This window comes from Nannobrachium achirus (genome assembly GCF_963921795.1).
Source record: "Nannobrachium achirus genome assembly, chromosome: 10".
Lineage (NCBI taxonomy): Eukaryota > Metazoa > Chordata > Actinopteri > Myctophiformes > Myctophidae > Nannobrachium > Nannobrachium achirus.
Window position 1 is genome coordinate 22613329 of NC_137819.1, and position 21662 is coordinate 22634990.

At 43.7% G+C, this 21662-nt stretch overlaps 1 protein-coding gene across 1 annotated transcript in view; it reads left to right on the top strand.

Moving 5' to 3' along the window:
- zbtb10 (zinc finger and BTB domain containing 10) overlaps nt 1-19510 on the top strand; it is a 31358-nt gene extending 11848 nt beyond the window's left edge. The window contains exons 2-6 of the mRNA XM_080734387.1: nt 3987-4893; nt 5645-5914; nt 10981-11046; nt 17064-17239; nt 18836-19510. Of these exons, the coding sequence (XP_080590513.1) occupies nt 3987-4893; nt 5645-5914; nt 10981-11046; nt 17064-17239; nt 18836-19135 (1719 nt within the window). The 3' untranslated portion in view covers nt 19136-19510. The remainder of the gene's footprint in view (nt 1-3986; nt 4894-5644; nt 5915-10980; nt 11047-17063; nt 17240-18835) is intronic.
- Nucleotides 19511-21662: the final 2152 nt, after the last annotated feature.

A 21662-nucleotide genomic window follows, 5' to 3' on the forward strand; every position in this document is an offset into this window, starting at 1 on the left:
GCCTCGGCACCGGACCTGAGGGGAGTATGGTTGTGATGATAGGAGAGGCGTGCGCTCAGGTACCGGCGCGCCACGGACGGACTTTGAACTCCTCCCAACCCCACGCCCCCGATTACAGCGTCGTCAAATCCATATTGTACATCTGGGCGCTCTCGGTGAAGTCCTGCCAGATTGCATATTTGCACAGCACGAGGCTGGCGGGAGCTCCTAAAAATCTGCCTTTAGGAATCAATCTCTGGCCCCTGATACCCTAAGCTAGATTCATCCACTACCATCACACATCTCCCTTTGATCAGAAGTGTCTTTGGAGCTACAGTACATGTAGCTTAATATGCCATATTTGTTCTGGTGTGACTGATTTTGACTTGTTTTTTGAATTTCGAACGGGTTTACCACTTGGGTATGAACCAGAGGATCCCATTTCTGGACATGGTCATGTGTGAACATTCAAACAGCAAAACGAAAATAGCTACAAGCTCAAGACCGGAAGTGTTGTGAGCTTGAAGATCAGCTTTTCTTTTGCTTAAACTTCGTCTAGAGGGAAAAAGAAGAAGTGGTTATATTACCGTCATCTTACGATAGTGAAAAAGCCTGATCTGCAAGCCCACAACTTGAGCGCTTAGATCTGCTATTTTCACTTTAATCTTCACATATAATCATGACATCATGACCAAAAATAGGAACTCCTATATTTAAAAGCAAAACGACCATGGGTGGCTGAACCGGTTCAGTGTGTTAGATCCGCTCCACACCAGACACACACAGATCTAATCGCACCGGCCCAGGGTCAACTCAGGCTCATGAAGTGGGTCACACACCTCGAGCATCTCTTCTCCCAGCTCTCACTTCAGGCTAATAATGTAGTCCCTTGAGCTAAAACGACAATGTTCTGTGTTTGAGGCCCGGGCTAGTCAAATACATCTAGTTCACCAGTACTATATGGTTATCGTTGCTGTCCGGCATAAACCTCCTATCTTAAAGTTCTAACTTTTTGTGTTTTTTCATAAATGAACGCCCTACTTGATCATACTACAGCGTCACACGGAAGCATCAAAAGTAGCAGATCCACAAGCTCGAAACTCAGTGTGAAGCGACGTGTTTAAAGAAACGTTTAAAGAAGAGATGAGAGATTAAGGACGCCCCTAACTGAAACGTACAGTATTAGTCCTCGCCTCGGACCCCCATTTGAAAAGGGATCCCCATAAAAGATCAATTAGTAAACCAATCTACATCTGTCTAAGTGTCTATATATAGTTGTGGAGATGACGGTGGAGAGAGTAACTTATGATCCGTTATACATTCTCTCATTGCCTGAAACTGTTCCTCATTTAGCTGGAAAGCCCCTGAAAGCCCCTCAAGGATCCCTGGGGTTCCCCTGACCCCACCATGAGAACTACACATGTATAGGTCTGATTATTACAGTAAATAGACAGAAAACATGGAGAAGGCTGCAACTCTTGATTATTGACTTAACGCTTAAGCATTATTTTATACTTGGCCGCACAGCAGTTTTGTGCAAACAATAGTGATAATAGCCAAGCTACAAGTTAGATTAGCAACACATCACATTTTGAAATGTTTTGAGAAACCTTTGCTAATGACATGCCCAAAGCATGGATAGATTATTAATCGAGTATATCATTAAGAACTTTTTAAAAATCTATTAGATCTATTAGTTCAATTAACTGTTGAACTGCTAAACATGGAGGTATGTTTCTGACTTCCCCTAAAACTCTTGTTCTCTCAGCTTCATAGTGTTGCGCCTGCTCTCCCATGAGGCAGTAAACACACAGCAAGCTGCTGTTGAGTCTGTTTTCAAAGTAAAGAGTGGGGTTGTTGTGATCCTCTAGGATTTGAACAACTCCCCTTTAACTGCCTGATTCCTTGACAGTTGCCTTCAACAATTCCTATGTATAGGGGGTTCCAAATGGACCCTTACAGGTCTGTAACTCAGAGTTATGATAGCAGATGTTAAGTCCACATAAAACCGGTTTGGTAAACTTTTCCAAATGTAATGACGGAACCGTTTCCGGTCCCTCAAAGTTGGATCCGGTTCTTTCGGTTTGCGGATCCCAACCTAAGTAAAGAGCAGGTGCGTGCTTTAGAAACAGGAGTTTCTTTTGGGGTCTAGTACATGGGTCTTCAACAGGGGGTCCTCAGAGTTACTACAGGGGGTCCTCCAAATCTTTGGGTGATAGAAACTTTTCTTTTTCTTTTTTTTATGTCAACCACTTGAACCCTAGCGTCCATATTCTGAAAACATTTGCCGAAAATAGCCGATCTACAAGCTCACAACGCCTCGCAGCGCAAGGCATTGTGAGCTTCTAGATCGTCTATTTTCAGCAAAGAGGTTTGGTGTAGAGGGGAAAAAAGAGCAGACTAAGTACAGAGTGAAAGGTCAAGTTGATTAAGTATTGACGGTTCAAGTGGTTAAATATCTGTAATTGACATGAATTCAAAATACACTGATGATGATGCTGTCAAACAATGAAACTATATGGAATCTCTGAAAAGGTTGTGGGGGGTCCCTGCTTCATCTCTCTCTCAACTAAGGGGTCCTTGGCCTGAAAGCGTTGAAGACCCCTGGTCTAGTAAGAGCAGTCCAGCTCGTTGTGGGGGCTTAGTGTGTGTTCTAATGCTTGCTCAGGTAGTATTCATCCTCCCCATAACAGAAGACCTGTCAGACCTGTTTCACACAGTGCAGGTGCATAGGTGTCATCGTTCTGGGGTTGTGTGTGTGTGTGTGTGTGTGTGTGTGTGTGTGTGTGTGTGTGTGTGTGTGTGTGTGTGTGTGTGTGTGTGTGTGTGTGTGTGTGTGTGTGTGTGTGTGTGTGTGTGTGTGTGTGTGTGTGTGTGTGTGTGTGTGTGTGTGTGCGTGTGTGGGATATCCATCGACACGGAGGCCCTGCGGGGTTTGTTGACGTATTGTTCAGGTGGCTCCCACTCTCTCCTATTTCTGACGGATGGATGGGTTGCATCTTTCAACAGTGTAAAGTAAAAAAAAAAAAAGAAGAGGTGCAAACAACATCTCTTATTTCTCTGTTGTTGCTTTTATTGTCATTAACGAAGTTGAATTGTGGGGGACATTTTGAGAAAATGATGGCATTGAGTTATACCGTTCCGTAAATATAGTCTTTATATCACGAAGATCTAACACAATGTTCATCATATCAAGTGGAGGGCTAATGTTCCATTGACTGTCATAAAACAAAGCAAGTCTTGTCTTCCGTGTGTCTGAAATGTCACTAATTTGTTGTGCTGAAAATAGTGATGTGACTGACTGGGGGTTCAATGAAAACTACAATTCTTCTTAGAATCTTTCTTCCTGGTCGTGGCATCCTTGTTCCACTGTGTTTCTCGACTGCAGGGAATATTATGAATCAGGTTGACGTAATGCTAACTGATAAGACCATTATGTGGAAGGTGCCAGGCTTGCCTGGCGAAATGCATCATGGGAAATGTAGGAACACAGAGGAGCCAAAAACATTATGTCAGGGACATTTTCTCTGTCAACATTGAGGATGGTATTGTCAGCGTTGTTGTTCCTATACACAAAGTGGTTCTCACTTTTAGTGTGACTCGGTTCCACAGATACATATCGTGAACATTTTCACAATGTTCGCCTCTTGCTTACTTAATATTTGACAGTTTGGCCAGTTTTGTATTAAAACGTACTTTTATGTCCTGAAAGTCCTTAAATTGTGACTTTATAAATGTGCAGATACCCTGTTTACACTTATACTGTATGAAAAATAAATTACCTTAAGCTAATCAAAAATAAATTACCTTAAGCTAATCATTGGGGACCCCACAAAATAATTTGGGGACCCCACTTGGGGTCCCGTCCCCAAGTTAGAGAACCACTGCTTAACGCTCAATGAAACGAAAGGCACGTCATTCCGAATCCCGCCAACATCCCATTAACAACGACCTGTGTTTCTCTCCCTCTCTCTTTCCCTCCCCTCCATCCATCCAATCCCCATCAGGAGATGGAGAGGACGGCGCAGGACAACGGCGGCAGCCCGCCGTCGGCGTGCGAGGACGACTACCGCCTGGGCAAGCCCAACGAGAACTCCTACTGCTACCAGCTGCTGCAGGAGCTGGACAAGCAGCGCAAGGGCGGCATCCTGTGCGACGTCAACATCGTGGTGTCGGGCCAGGTGTTCCGCGCGCACAAGAACATCCTGGTGGCGGGCAGCCGCTACTTCAAGACCCTCTACTGCCTGACCAAGAGCAGCGACGGCGGCGCCGGGCCCCGCAAGGAGCCCGTCGCCACGGTGACGCACCTGGACGTGGCGGCCGTGCAGGGCTTCTCGGTCATCCTGGACTTCCTGTACTCGGGCAGCCTGCTGCTGACCAGCCACAACGCCATCGAGGTGATGTCGGTGGCCAGCTACCTGCAGATGACGGAGGTGGTGCAGACGTGCCGCGCCTTCATCAAGGACGCGCTGAACATCAGCATCAAGCAGGAGGCACCCGACTCGGTGCTGGTGGACTACAACAAGCGGCGGGCGACGGCCGGCGGGCGCGGCGGCCGCGAGGGCCGCCCCAACAAGGGCGGCGGCGGCGGCCAGCACGGGCGGCAGGAGCGCAAGCCGGGCAACTTCTGGGCCACCAGCATCCTGTCCAAGCTCTCCATCAAGGCCAGCAGCGTGGTGGTGGGGGGTGGCGTCGGAGGCCCCGTGAAGGAGGGGGACGTGGAGGCGGAGGAGGAGGAGGAGGGCGTCCGGGTGAAGGAGGAGAGCAGCGACGTGGAGGTGTCGGTGGGCGGGGCCGAGGGCTGCGCCCTGGGGGGCTCCGCCCACGGCGGGGCGGGCAGCGCCGGCTGGTCGCAGCACAACGACAGCTGGTCGGACTCGACGGAGGCGGGCGAGTCGCGGGCAGGCGTTGGTGGTAAGGCCTGTCATAATGATAACATAAATAAGCAATATTACACCGTTATTATTGGCACGCCAACATTGCTGCCAGGACAATAATGCCGATAATCACGGTAAAGCACACCATCAAGTGTAATATTGCGATTATACAAGCTCTGGGTGCAATAGCCAATCGATCGACAGTTACCCTTACACGGCAACTCCATTTCGATATTCGATATAACGTTTTTTAATGCCACATTCAGCTACTACTATATCCCAGAACTTCTCATGGAGCTAGTGTAGCTCATTTTTTTCCCATTTTAAAATACAGGGCACACAGAGGTATTGTACATGAAAACACAAAACTAACCAAGGAACAAAACACAACGTACAACAAAATACAGCAAGACAAAACAAACCCTTGTGTAGCCACTTAGCATAGTGCTGGGACAGGACCGGGCACAGCTGATTTGTTTAGTTGCTTAGACCTGTGCCGTAATGCTCGTTATCATCACTGGTAGATATATATTTCAACCAATCAGTAGGTCTACCTGTTGTATAATCGCCAGTTCGCAATGCTGGAATGCTGCACTATTTCTTTGTTGTTGAAAGTATTATTAAATATGTAATTTCTGTGTGTAATCAAGTTATTTGTCATATCTAGCCTGTGCAATTGTACAAAGGCAAACATTATACATAATGTTTCAATGGCAAAAAAGACACAATTAAATCGCTAATCGCAAACTATTTGCCTGACAACTAAACACCGTGTGCTGTTTTGACAGGCTTGGTTGGCGGTGGTCCGGGGCAGGTGTTCGTCTGGAACGAGCCGTCCTCGGGGGGCGCGGCGGCGGCGCCGGCCAGCGTGAAGCGCGAGGCGCCGCCGGGCAGCGAGGCGGCGGCCGGCAGCGGCCGCAGGAAAAAGCAGGCCACCACGCGCAGGTTCGTCTACAACATCCCACCCGAGCCGGAGGAGGGCTTCGACGAGGGCATGTTCATCCAGCCGTCTGCTTCCTACCCCAGGGAGGACTTCTCATACCTCTCTGAGAACGCCGGTATGACACGCACGCACGTGCACGCTCACACACACACACACACACACAGTCCAACTTAATGTATATTGCGTGCATTTTCCACAATGATCTCACCCGAGTCTGCACAGCCATAATTCAAACTGCATATGTACAGTATATATGTGTCTGTATTATATCGTCACTTGTCGGGCAGAAACCTTGTATCTCCAAGTTTCACATTTCTTTTCGTAAAGTAAAGCCCTGCTTTATCATAAAAGTTGGTCGCACAAAACTAGGGAAAATAGCAGATCTACAAGCACACAACGCCTCGCAATGCGAGGTGTTGTGTGCTTGTAGATTGGCTATTTTCACTATTTTAAATCATTTTTAAAATGATAAATACAAAACGAACGGTTTTGGAGATGAACGGTTTCCACACGACAACGATATATACAGTATATATACTGTATATTATATTATATGTGAGGCAGAAAATAACAAGCTGTTCATTGTGCCAGAGTCTACAATCTGTACTATCATATTCTAATCTAGACCCTTATGGGTTCATAACTAAAGCTACCATGTCTAATGCCACGTATTCTGATCTGGCCTTGTGTTTTCTTTTATTGTTTCACTTTTATATACACAATATACAAGTGGCCACCTGGGGGTTTCACGGGTCCCCAATGGAATTTATGCTAGTTAAAACCAAATTGACTTTACAGATGTATAACTGGGAGTGCACAAATGGACCCTTATGTGTTAATTCAAATCATACAAAAAAAAGAAAACAAGTTTGATCAGATGGGGGTCCGTTGCCTAATGCATATCAAACTGGGGGTCCTTGAAATGTGGGGAAAAAGCTTGAGATTCTCTGCTCCAGAGGGTGATATCCTCCTGCATTGTGGCCTCCTTGCGTCCCCGTGCCGTGGATGGAGCTGCCATTTATGTCAATTAGTATCACAGCTTAACTAGCTGTCTCCTCCTGTCTGCTGCATCACAGCCCCGGCCGGACGGACCGGACATCCTCCTCCTCATTTTCTCTGCCTTCTCTTTCCATCTTCCTCCGTTTCCATCTCTCTCTCTCTCTCTCTCTCTCTCTCTCTCTCTCTCTCTCTCTCTCTCTCTCTCTCTCTCTCTCTCTATCCCTTCGTATCTCTCTCTCTCCGTTTGTCTCTGTCTTTCAGCCTAGTCTGGTAGTTTCTGATGGCTCCATTAAGCACAGCGCTCTATGAAAGCATAATGATATCACATATTAAACAGAGTGCTGCTGGGAGGAGGAGTAGGGGGGGTACAGGGAAGTGATGCGAGTGTGTGTGTGTGAGAGAAGGGTAAGAACATTAAGTGTGTGTTCATGAGATATGGTGCAGATTGTGTGGTGAGCGTTGCGCGTGAGGGTGAGAGAGGTGTGTGTGAGAGAGAGAGACTCACGGGCACACACACACACACACACACACACACACACCAGACCGCCTAATGCAGCGAGCTGTAGAAAAGCCGTCCTCCCTACGGCCCCTCCGACGTGCCTCGGTCTCCCCAACTCCACGTAGACCCTTTTTAATGCCTGCATCAAGTCTTCCTAATGGCCTGGAGAGACGCTCCCTTTAAGAGTGTGTCTGTGTTTGTGTTTTAACCACTTTAAAACCCTAAGTATATACTTATCCACCCGGGGTCCCCCAGGGCTATATACGGGGGACGCTAGTATTTTTCCTGTCTGCACCAAATCTCTCGTTGGCTGATCTGTGAGCTTGTAGATCTGAAGTCGTCGATTTGAAGTCATATCACAACTAGAAGCAAATTCTAGTTTCTGCTTTTTAGGATGGAGCTATCATCCCTTTGGGGGACACGGCTGTCATATGGTGGCCGCCTCGATGGATCGTAGGCCTTTTATTGTGACTGACAGCCTGTTTGCAGCCTTAAGCTTCATTTGGGGAATGCTGCAGCGTGCGCTAAACATGGACAACGTGAATGAAGAAGTCCCGCAGTTAGGAGAGTTAACCACATGAATCCTAGCGTCCCTATTCTGAGAACATTGGGTGAGATTGGCAGATCTACATGCTCACAAACCATTGGTGATGCAACGCTTTGTGAGCTTGTCCATCTGCTATTTTCAGCCAGTGTTCTTAATAATGTTTTCGCCTATAGTCACATGCCCAAAATGGATTGAAAGAAATCTTGTAAAGCTTCTAGCTGTTGCACCCCGAGCCCGAAGCTATCCTGAGGGCAAACTATCAGCGAAAACAGCCGACCTACGATCTCACAGCGTGCCAAGTTGCGTCTACCGTAGATCGTCTGTTTCCGCAGGATATATTTGGGTGTAGTAGAAAGGAAACTCTAGCGCAGTGGTTCTCAACCTGTGGGTCGGGACCCCCAGGGGGGTCCCCAAATTATTTTGGGGGGTCCCCAGATGATTAACCTAATGTGAAACATTGTTTTCTCACTCAACAGTAAACACACCAACATCAAGTTTAAGTTTATAAAAGGTATCTGCACATTTCTAAAGTGACAATTTAAGGACTTTTTAACACATTCCCCGCCATTTAACAATACCTTCGTACTCTGCCCTGCCTCTGTCTCCATAGACTTCCATGTAATTCATAGTGCACGGATCATGCACACCCATGCCTAGATAATGCACCACGTGTCTGCACATTGCTCACAGCTTTCAAACAAAAAAATCCGAATGGAAATCCGTTCAGGCATTCATGAGATAGCAGCCATTATGTTTTCCTAAAATGTAAACAAAGATGGCTGCCATGTTTGAAAGATGGGGTTGCTATGGGGGTTAAACATGCAATTTCGCGATTGCTATCATGCCTACTAAAGTTTTTGGGGTCCAAAATTATTTTTGAAAAAAAAAAGATTTTGAATTTTTTTTTTTTTATTTTTTTTCGGGATTATCGGGCCTGGCAGGGAAAGACATTGAAATAATCTCGGGACTATCGGGCCTGGCATGCAATGAGTTAATATCTCTAAAATGACAAGAGAGGCGGGAATTGTGAAAATAGCCGATCATGTAGATCTGCTATTTTCACAATAGAACCGTGTTATACAAAACGTAATGCCTCAACTCTTAGTGGTCGTCAGGGTGGGGGCCTGAAAAGGTTGAGAACCACTGCTCTAGTGTAAAGCCCTGAGGGACCCCGGTCCACCGAGTACATGGGGATTGAAGTGGCCGAGGCTCCTGTGCTGCTCTGTGCAGCGTTGCTCTCCCGCCCAGAGAGACCCGCGGCCAATAAATTCTTGGGTCCTCTCCAAACACGACCGTTGGCTTGTTTAAAAGGGGTGGGCTGGCTGCCCTGTGGGCCGCTCCCCACACACACACACACACACACACACACACACACACACACACACACACACACACACACACACACACACACACACACACACACACACACACACACACACACACAGCATATAAAAAAAGATAAGCAGGCAAAGTGCATTTGCATACACACTTGTTCTTCATTCTTGAAGCGCACACACACACACATACACCACACACACACACACACACACCCCTGTGGACACGAGGTGCAAAGCTGCTAGGGGTGGCCTTTTCTCCTCCCTAATCCACCGTAATGCACTGGGGCTGTCCTCGCCATTCCAAATATTGACCCAGCGAGAGTGGACGCGCTTGCGCTCTCTCACACACACACACACACACACACACACACACACACACACACACACACACACACACACACACACACACACACACAGGGGCGTGCCTTTTTAAAGGGGCGCTCTAAGCCCTGTGTGGCTGGAGAAACCGGACACGCACGCACGTCGCACACATACACACACACCCCGGCGTGCACACACAGGTACACACACACACACACACACACACACACACACACGTGCACACACACCCACCGAAAGTGGAGTGTAAGCCGAGCCGGTTGTGTGAGAGCCGTGCGACTCTTGTCATTGTGTCATTTAACCCCTTCCTCTCCCCCTTGCCTTGCCGTGCCTGTCTGGGGTGTTTAGCCTGTTGTGTGAAGCAGTGGTTCTTCTCACATGGTTCCATGTCAAGGAAGGACCCCCACATTGATATGTGCTGTGTTTGGCCGGCCAACCCCTTTATGAAAGGAAAATAAATGTGCCAGGGACCCCAAGAAGAGAAGATTTGTGTTTCTAAATTTGAAATTAAGATTAAAATTTGTCGCGGTGCGATATGAGTTTGTAGACTGAAGATTTTTTTTAATCACCCAAATACGAAATAGGTGGTCATAAAGATTATGATGCTATATCACCACATTTTGCTTCAAGGACCCCTGGGGGGTCCCTGGACCCCACTTAAGAGTAAGCTGCAGCCTGCAGGCGAGCAGCAAGCCACTTTGCATACAGTAGGATTATGTTTGCGGGTGGGGGGTGTGGATGGGTGGGGTTTGTATACGCAAGGTGCTGTGTTGTGTGTTTGTTAAGTAGGGTTACCAATTATTCTGTTGAATTCTTTTTCGATTAAGCACATAATCGTGAAGTGCATTTTTAGGGATACTATTAAAAAGAAACAATGAATCAACGCAAAATGTTGTGATATAAGGATGTGATATATAAGGATAAACCCTATAGTTTATTTAATTACAATCAATGATTTTTTTCACGATTAAATCACTTACTTTGATTAACTGTTTTGCTGCTACTACTACTAAATCAAGCCACTTTGCATACAGTAGTAATACATCTTTTTTGGGGAGGGTGGTAGTATATGCAAGGTGTTGCATGTATTCCCCAGGGGCTTAACTGTCGAGTTGTGTCGACTGATATACAACACATTTTTAAAAGGATGATCAGAAAACCTTATCAATAATCCAATTAACCTACAGCATATGAGCAAAATAAATTTCTGTTCCAACAATTCCGTTTTGATGTATTTTCTGTTAATTGCCCCAGCCCTATGAACACTACTTTAAAGATGCTGGTAGATACCATAAACAAATGTTATTTAAGTGTAATTGTCTCCAGGGGTTCTCAACTGACTTCCATCTCTCTCTCTCTCTCTCTCTCTCTCTCTCTCTCTCTCTCTCTCTCTCTCTCTCTCCTCCCCCCACACCCTCTCTCTCTCTCTCTCTCTGCTCTGTCCCTCCCCCGTTTCCTAGAGTTGGCCAACCAGATCCAGTACAGCCTCCTGCAAGACTCGCAGCAAGGAGAGTCGTGGGAAAACGGTAAGACTTCCACACACTCCCTCGTCTTAATTAACCACCCCCCCACGCCCACCCCCCCGGCGACTCCCCAACCTGTGGGGATATTGTTGCAAAGTGGGTCCCCAAATAATTGGCAAAAAAAAACACAGTGATTCAATTGATGATACAGGATGAATGTCGTTGCTGTCGAGGCAGAACCTCTCTTCTTTTTTTTTATTCAAGTTTTTTTCATAAATTAACGCCCTTATTGATCACACTACAGCGTCACATGAAAGATCTTCTACATGCTCGCTTATGGGTCCATTTGGTTTCATTTTACACTCTCGAGAGTTAAAGATCTATAAGGGTCCATTTGGTTGCTGGGCACCACCTGGTAGGGTGTCACAATTATTACATAATCGTCCAATCGCAATAATCGCTTACATGTTTTACATATTTTCAAATATGCTTGTAGATTGGCTATTGCCACTATCAATGTTCTTTTTTAAGTATAAAGTTGTCAAATATTTAAGTTGTTTCTTTGTATATTACTATATTTAGCTTATGTGTCATATCTGCCCTATGCAACTCCAAAGCCTACAAGGGCTACTGGTGGTCCCCGGACCACTGGTTGAAAACCACTGCACTACAGTATACTCTGTATTGTTTTAGTCCAGGATAAACAGATCAATAGCACATTGCTTCTGTCTGACGATCGCTGCTTCACTTTGCACAGGGCCAAATCAGATTAACATAAACCTGTGTCCGTTTTGACCCCCTCAGGGTTAAAATAGCACCCTGGATTTGGTAACGGTGGCTAAAGGAAAGTGGTTGACCACGCTCATCCGCGTTTTAGTTTTGCTTCTGTTTAACGTGTGTTTTAATCAACTTTAGAGTGTGATTTCAGCAAATAATGACATTTCACAAATGGAGGAACATTATTGTCACGCTGAAACTATTCATTCAATTCTTACGCATCTGACACAAAGTAGCAAATCTACAAGCCTTGTGAGCATGTAGATATGCTAATAAATTGTATATCTTTTTTTTAAAATTTTGTATCATATTTTTTATATTTCAAATAGGGATGGGACGATATAAAAATGTCATATCACGATGATTGCGAAAAGAAATCGCGATTTACGATATCGCGATAATCAAAATCCATTAGCCAGGGACGTAACATTTGCCAAAAAATACCAGATATGTGAGCTTATGTGATCGGCTATTTTATGGCAAAGACATTTGATAGAGTGAAAAGAAGACTATCAAGTACGTATATTACAAGTACCTTTTACCAATTATAGAGGGTTTAAGTGGTACCGGATATGCAGCTCGGCAAATAAAAGGTGAATTGATTCCAGTGCATGACGGAGGACGATAACTCAATAAATAAATAAAATCTCCACGATACGATTATCATGAGTTTTTGTTATCACGATAAAGGATAATATCGCTTATCATCCCATCCCTAATTTCAAATCTGTTGGTTCAATTAACTGTTGCATCCCTAATACCTTGCTATATTAGCTTGTTATGATGCCAGAAAGGTGGCATATACAACCTTAACACACACACACACACACACACACACACACGGGGGTGAATACACAGGTGACCTGGTCCTCATCAAGCATCTCCCCCAGCCCCCGTCCTAGCAACCTGCCCTAGCAACGGTTGTGTTTGTTGGGCTGTGTGGCTCAAACAAAAGGCCAGACCCCGTCACCCCCACCCACCCACCCCTCCACCTTCCATGATAAAGAATAGCACACACACACACACACACACACACACTGCTCTGCAGCCCATTCACAATCAATACATACCTTGTTTATTAGCACAGCCAGCTGTCCAGCGTAGCCCGTTAGCAGAGATGTCTTGTCAAGGCCAGCGTTTGGATGGAAAAACGGAGGGCATAGCGTTGCTGTCGGAAAGAAACCTCTTGGCTCCATAGTCTTTAATTTCTTTGTATTTTATATTTTAAATCAAGCCCTGCTCGATCAAACTACAGCGTCAAAAGTAGAAGATCTACAAGCTTGAAACGTGGTGTTAAGCAACGTGTTTCAAGCTTGTCGATCTGCTACTTTTGCCGTTTCTGATTTTGAATCCTGAAAAGTACGCTTTGGACGTATGAGGTTGCCACCCGACAGAGACGCTATGCTACATAGGCACAGTAACATAACATAGTGCTAATTTAACATTGAAAAGTGTGCTTACGGGTGCATGTACATATGGAAAAGGTTCAGAAATGAATTTCTATGCTGCAACAATGCCTCTTGCCTCTGGCAGATGACAGTAAAGTTACAATTTAAGGACATTTTTTTTTATTAAAAAAAAGTATAAAATGTGGTTAAACATGGTCAAAATAATGGTCAAATAATATAAGAAAACTGCAAAAATTGTGAACATAGCTGATCTATAATCTCACAACACCTCATGGCCATCGTCACAATATCTATCTGTAGAACCGAGTCAAACTAAATGTAATGCCTAAACTCCTACGATTCCAAGTGCTTGTCAGTGTGGGGGTTCCCCAGTTCGAAGTGGTTATTTTGGGGCTTCCCCAGTTCAAATTTGATTATTTTGGGGGATCCCCAGTTCAAATATGATTACGTTTGGTGGTGGTTTGCAGCCTGAAAAGGTTTGAGAACCACTGCCCCAGCAGACCTCCAGGCCATTAAGGGGCCGGTCCGCTAATCTTATCCCAGGGATGGGCCTTAATTTTCCCATACACTTGCCTGGCCTGAGTCCCCTTTTCTTAGGAACAATCCTCAGTATATTCACTTCTGTCCACATGTGAAGGCATCAGTTTACTTGTCAAGACATTATCACCTCCAGAAAGCTCCCTGTTGGACTGCGAGAGCAGGAACCACATTTAGACTCATTTGGTTATTACCCTGAGAGAGAGAGGGGGGGAAGGTGGTCTGTTGCCGTGCAGCCTGACACATTTACTCAGTTTAAAAACGAGGTGAAGTTATTAAAACCCATTTAGGCCTAGGATTATTGAATGCTTTCACTATTGAAAAATAGCAGATCTACAAGCTTGCAGCGCGGCACTCTGCTATTTTTGAAAAGTCGGGAAAATGTGTGAAAATCTTTGAATATACGTCTTTTTTTTAAGAGAACGTTTGTAACTCAAATTTTGCTTCTGGGTGGTCCCTGGAACTAAATATTTTGAGATGCGGGTCCGTGGCCAAATACATATCATTTTGGGGGTCCTTCACATGAAAAAGTATGAGAACCACTGCCATAGTAGTGTCTCAAGAACAGACTAACTGAGCTCCATTTAAGTGAAAAGGACCTTTTCTTTGACGATGGCTATAGCCAGATTGCTGACATAGAAACTTAGGGTTTTTCAAAAAATCTTAGAAGGATTCAAAAGACACGTATAGAATCGGGTCAAAATTCATATCTTCACGATTTTTCAAAAATAGCAGATCTACAAGCTCGCAGCGTGGCACTCGGTGCCGCGCTGTGAGCTTGTATATCTGCTATTTTTCAATAGTTAAAGCATAAAATAATGATACACAAAATGTGTACCCGTTTTAAATGGGTTAAGCACGCCCCACACACAGCTTTAGAACAGAGCCAAAACACCTTCCCTCCCTTTGAAGTGAAGTGTGTGGGTGCTGGTGCTTTTTAGAACGAGACAAACTCCACTGTTGATGTTATGACTCTGACTGTATCATTTAACCCAGGGGTTTCCAAAACCTTTCCATGCCAAGGACCCTCAAATAGTCATAGCTTCTGGCGGCTGCCAACATTATTGCCAAGTGGATTTAAAACAAAAAGGGGTGATCTGCAGGTTCACAGTGCATCGTGACGTGTTGTGAGCCTGTGGTTCATTTTGAAAGTTGTTAAAACTGGCACAATAATCAGAGGGATAGGAAATATTTTTTGCACTCCTTTCCAACTGGTCCCCTGGAGCCCCCTGGTGGGCACTGCACCCCACTGTCACTGTGCTTTAAGCTCTCATTCACAATTCTTATTTGACTAGATAAAGATAAAACATGCAGAATTTATAATGACATTCTGAATATGGTTTGATTTGTGGAAATATTCCTGTTTTTAAAAATGTCTTAAATAAACTAATAGACTGTAGGTCAGTTTTAGTTCAATCTAACATTACTAGTGGAAAAACAAACTATTAGCCCAAACATACAGCATATCGTTGATGTCGGGCAGATTATCTTTCTCCAGAATATGCCCCAGAATATACTACAGTGTCACACAAATGTAGCAAAAAATAAGCGATCTACAAGCTCACAACCTTGTGGATTGTCTATTTTGGTATTTATGAATGTTTGATGGATAGAGATAGATAGATTGGATCTAGTGAAAGTGGTTTAGGAGCTTGTGACTAAATGACTGCATTGGATCCGTCCCTCCCATTTCCTGAAAAGTAACGGTTTTGGACATGCAAAGTCTCCACGCGATGACATGCAGTTTAGAACTTCATAGTTGTGTTGTCTACTGTTAGTCCTTGTGTAAGAGTTCAGTGAGTCCAAACAGAGAATGAAAACATCTCCGTTCCTGTTTCTAATTTCTTGTTGGAGGAGCTACAGTGCATATTTTGTTTATATTTGGACCGTTAACGTCGAGCTTGTAGCGAAAACCTGATAAGCTGGAGACTTCTAACATCAATATTTGCTCCATAAATAAACCCTAATCAATCTGCCCTGTTCACACACCTGAACCCTTGCCCACTTCCCCCACGGAGATATCCAGCATTCTGTAGCAGCCTTCATTCCTAAAGAGTGTCATTTGTTATTCAGTAACCACAACGTTGGGCACGCGCGCACAGTCGCACACAGACCCACACACGTACGCACGCACACACACACGCACACACACACACACACACACACAGATTCACAGATGATTAATATGATATTCAAGTTTTAATCCCTATACGAGTGGATCAGATTTGGATTCGGGGTGTTAAGGATATTATTTGATTAATCACACTTATATTTAATGTGTATTTACATAATATTTGCTGAGATAATTCCGTGATCATAGATCTGCTATCAAAGTGATCCCAATGCTGTTTTTGTTTCCAACAACCATCCAAAGCTGATCCACTCGGAAAGGGAATATCCACTTGAATCCCAGCATACATATATCTCAACGCGTCACAACACGTTGAGAGCTTGTAGATCTGCTATTTTTGGGCAAAGACATTTGTTGTAGACATACAAAGTACAGTTGCAACTGGAGTCTATTTCACTAAGACTTATGCTGCGTTCAGATGGGCTCAGGCAAGCGGTAGACGGCAAACCGGAAGTCATTTTAGTGGACGGGAGTAGAACGGCAAACGGTACAGTAGTCCGGCAGTCGAAACCGGTGACGGTAAACGGCAGACGTGCCGTTCAAAGTTAAATTAATTTATCTTTTTACCGTGGTACAGGACGGAATCTGGAACTATACTATTCTGTTTTCTAAGCATAGCGGTGTTTTGCGAAAATTATGCGTCGTTGTAACAGTGGGCAACATTTTAATTGAGTTGCATCAAGTTTCTGTCAAGTGACTGAAAGGTTATAATGGGGGAGTGATTAGAGGAGTGGATAGTGGTTGAATAAATTACCCATTGTTCAAATCCATTACCAGGCTCTGATGGGTGCTAGAAGTGCTGATTCTTTAAACGGGATTATCTCATCTGAGACTATTATAGTTTCCAATGAGTACATCTTCTTCAAACATGTTCCCATTTCAGTGAATGACACTTCATTTTGAAAGCTTACATTCTGCACTTCAATAAAATGACCATGAGCTACTGTACTTGTGTCTCAAACCACTGTACCTGGTCACATATATTTAGTCTTAGTTTTAGGCATCATAGCTTAGTTTCTATTATGTTTTTTGTTTAGTTTGTGAAAAAGGGTAGTCAACAAACATTTTTATCCTAGTTTTTAGTCGACGAACGAACACTGTGGGTACAAAATGTTTCACAGTAGAAGCAAACGTGAATTATAAATGACGCTTACCACCTCAACTTGTCGCTAACCAGTCTCTGAACCCGTGTGTGTGTTTGTTTTGTCACTCTTGTGTGTCCCCAGGCGAGACGTCCGACCTGGCCCTCAATAAGCTCAAGTGTCCCCACTGCAACTACATCGCCAAGCACCGGCGCACGCTCAAGAGGCACCTCATCATCCACTCGGGCGTTCGCTCCTTCAGCTGCGACATCTGCGGCAAGCTGTTCACCCGCCGCGAGCACGTCAAGAGACATTCCCTGGTGGGTCCGCCGCTCATGCACACACACACACACACACGCGCACGCTCACACACACACACACACACACACACACACACACACACACACACACACACACCTCAGTAGTGGTAAAAGTACTCATTTCTTGAAGGGGAGAACCACTCATTTTCAACATTGAACTACTTACTGTATGTCAATAATCTACCTTTGAGTTTTTATGTGGAAATAAGAAAAAAGACTAGTAGTACTAGTCAGACTCCGAATATGGCCCTAGTGTCAGTTTAAATAGGCTAAGTGGAGACTGACATTCGGTAATTGGGTCTTTTAATCAAAATTAGAACATTACAATGATTTGTAAATTAGAACTAAAAAAATTGCAACAGACAAGACGAAGTCTTTGCCACGGACACATTTGTCCATGTATGGACATATTTATGACCCCTGCCTACATAATAGAATATTTCAATCGTGTCTATACAAATATATGATGTGGCTCAAAATCAAATGAATGATTTCATGCAGAATCTTGCTCTCAGATGATAGACTTCATATAGTTTAATGCTGCATTGCACATGTTATGCAACACGTAAAACTGTAATTATGTGCGGATGTTATGAACCCAACGCCTGATCATATATATTCCCTGTGATTCTTGTGTGTATGTTTATTGTTTAGTTCATCTCTGAGGCCTGAAGCAGTGTGACCTTGAAAGCCCTGCGTAAATGACCGTATAAAAGGAACACATTCCAACATTAGGCCCTTCTAAAATTAGTCTAAACTTAAAGCCATGATAATTCCTCCTCACATCGGTGTGTCCTGCAGCGATACGGCCGCTCTTCTCAAAATATTATCGGTACACAACGTTTCTCTCTCCGGGTGCCGTCGGGTCAACATGGAGTCGTTGGCACACTTTTAGTCAAAACATCTTTTACACCTTAATAAACAGTAGCGCGTCATTCCATGACGGCATTTCTATAGTGTAACATATCGTTGTTGTCTTATATTCACATTCTAATATTCACATTCTAACTTTTAATGTCTTTCGTAAATGAATGCTTGATCATACTACAGCGTCACACAAAAGTAGCAGATCCTAAAACAACGCCACACAAACTCTAAATGTGGCGCAACGTGATACTCTTTGAACTTGTCGACCTGCTACTTTTTCTTTTTATACTGAAAATGTACAGTTTTGGACAGTTGTGGAAAAATATGTCCAAAACTGTTACTTTTCAGGAAATGGGAAAATAATAATCTGCAACCCAATGCAGTTATTATTTAGTCACAAGCTCCTGTTAATACTTTTCATTAGTCCAGTATTCATAAAACCCACAGACAGACTTAATCATTTTCACTTTCACTTATTTTTTATATTTTTTTAAATGGCAAAAATTGACATATCAGACACTGTAGTATGACGACGTAGGGCATTCATTTATGAAAAAGAAAAAACTGGGGACTGGAGATACGAGTAGGGATGAGTGGATGTGACATTCCTGGGCGATTCCGATAACCAATGTCAACATTGCCGTTATAGTACATAACCGATACCTACCAATGTGGAATATCTGTATAGAAACAAAGTAACACATTTTCCTTTCTTTGACCAACCCGCAGGTGCACAAGAAGGACAAGAAGTACAAGTGCATGGTGTGCAAGAAGATCTTCATGCTGGCGGCGAGCGTGGGCATCCGCCACGGCTCGCGGCGCTACGGCGTGTGCGTGGACTGTGCCGACTCGCACCAGGCCACGCAGGAGGGCCTGGACGCCATGGAGTTCCCCCGCATGGACGACGACTTCGACGGCGAGGAGGCCGACCTGGACCTGGAGGGCGACGACGGCGCCGACAACGACCAATCAGCCTGCTGGGGCGACGGCGACGCTGGTGTCGCCGCCGGAGCCCTGGACGAGGACTGACCCTTTTTTATTTAATCTGTTTTCCACACACACACAAACACACACACAAAAAAGAAGCTTAAGAAACAAAAGGAAAAGAAGAAAAATTCCAACGACGACAAAAAAAAGAGAAAGAAATGATGTTTTAATATATATATATCTGTTAAAAAAAAAACTAGCTGGTAAACAATCAACAACTCCAAAGTGCTATCGCGACCTCGAGGTTACTTCCACGCAAGTGTGTGACAAAGATAGACAAATAGTGAATTTAAAAAGAAAAAAAGCTTTGGATAGACGAGACGGGGTGGGGCTCTAAGATGTACAGATTTTATTATTGTTGAGAAATCATGCGTATGACTGGGCCAAGTGCCCACAAGAGAGAGATTCTAAAAAGAGGAGTCCTTTGAGAAAATCAGGTTCTTGGTGATGTATTTTTATCTCCTGTTTTTCTTTCTTTGGGGGAGGGGAGGGTGGGGGATTGGGGGGCTTCGGACGATGTACAGAGTTTTAACCACTTGAACCCTTGAAGCGTCCCAATTCCGGGGTGCGAGCATTCGGCGGAAATAGCAGATCTACTGTATAAGCTCGCGACGCAATCGCGCTGCGAGCTTACATATTATCGGCTACTTTTCGGGCAGAGTGATTTGATGTAGAGGGACCTAGCACAGAGCCCTGGGGGACTCCGGGTCAACCATGTGTGTGTATATAGGGTTTAAGTGGTTAAGAAAACGATAGGCCAATCATCTTAAGAAAAATAAAGAGAGAGAAATGTTAATTATTTAATTTATGAAGAGTTCTAGAGTTCTAATGGTCTTATTAAATGCTATAAGTTGTTGTTTCTGTCTGTTGTCTAAGAGCAGAGGCTAGCTGTGGGTGTTTCTGCCCCAAATCTTGAAAGTATATCGCGCCGCGTGTTGTGGCGTGCCGACGCGAAAAAGAAAGAGCATTATTTGCCGACGGAAAGATTTCTTTTCCTTTTTTTTTTTTTTTACTTTGCTCTGTAGAATTGACTTGTTTAGATGCCCTAAATGTTTATTATTATATTATTTCCTTTTTTCTTTTCCCTGCACAAATCTTGGAACCAAAAAATCTGTTTTGTGACTCTAAATGTACCACAGCCATATTTATGACTTTAATTTAAGAGAAGGCTGTGCTATTTGTGCCAAGCAGACCGCACACCAAGATTTAGCAGGAATCACACACAAATAAATAAATAAAATAAAAAAACTACTGAAAAACGCTTAATAAAAAAAATAAACTAGGAACGGCGTGTGGGGGTGGGGAGGGTTGGGGGGGAGGGAGGGGGGTGTTGTCTGTGGAACAAAAAAAAAAGAAAAAAATCAAAAGTACAAGGGGAAATGTTCTTGCTAGCTTTATACAAATCACAGCGTCACGGCAAACACTTTATTATAAAAAAAAAAAGCATTTTTGACTTTCACTTAAAGCTTGAATTTTTGCCAAATGACGAGAACGTTTGGTGCTGTAATGCTTGTCGCAAAATACTGGACCTACAGGCTGTATATGATGTTTTTTTATAATCATAAGGCTTAATACTGACTCAGTTAAAAATCTAATCAGCTTATACAATAGAACACTGTTGTGCTACGGCGACTATCAGGTAATGCTTTGCCATCTTTTTTAAAGCTTTTTGTTTTTATTTAATGCACACACACACATACCATTTTTTTTGTCGAACTGACGGTAGTTAGGGCTGGGCGATTATAGCGATGTTCTATCGATATATATCGTGATGTGAGACTACATACTGCCTGCGACTTTGGATATCTTAATATTGTGATATGGCGTAAGTGGTTTCTGTAATCACTTAAGCCTTGTTTAATACTTCAAAACCTTTCAAAAATAGTATGAGTAGCGGATCCACAAGCTTGGGTTCTTTTTGAAAAAGGTTTTGTCACAATACGATATTATCACAATATCGATGTCGAGGCGTTTGTAAAAAAAAAATCTATATTGTGAAATAGGATTTTGTCCACATGGCCCACCAGTCCTACCGGCAGTCAGTCATGTTCTAAGGACCTAAGCGGAGATGGATCGCTGTATACGTTTGTTTATATTAGGTACTGAGTTATATATATATAAATATATATAGTAAATTTATATATTTTGGATCACTTGAACGTTGGGTGCGTGGGAGAGGGAAGGCGAGTGGAATTCTTTTGATGTGATGTATGAAGTCTTGAAAGAACGAACTCCGTTTTGGTTTTCCTCGTTATACAAATACAAAAATGACATCCATGGGATAATTTAATTTGATAGAAGTCCTTTTTTTTCTTCGTTCTGTCATTTAGGTCTGCCAGGTCGGACAACAACGCTTTGTGTCCCCTCTATGGCACCTCATAGACATGCACTTAACTTTTGCGTTCATCAATTTTCTTCTCGTTTTGTTTGATGTATCTTTGCTTTCCCCCCAGAAGCGGGTCTGAATGGAACTTTTGAGAAAATGTTGTGTTCCCTTTTTTTTCCCAGTGCGCTACTCTTTTGTTTTTATTACACTTTTTTTTTTGTTATTTAATATTATATATGTATA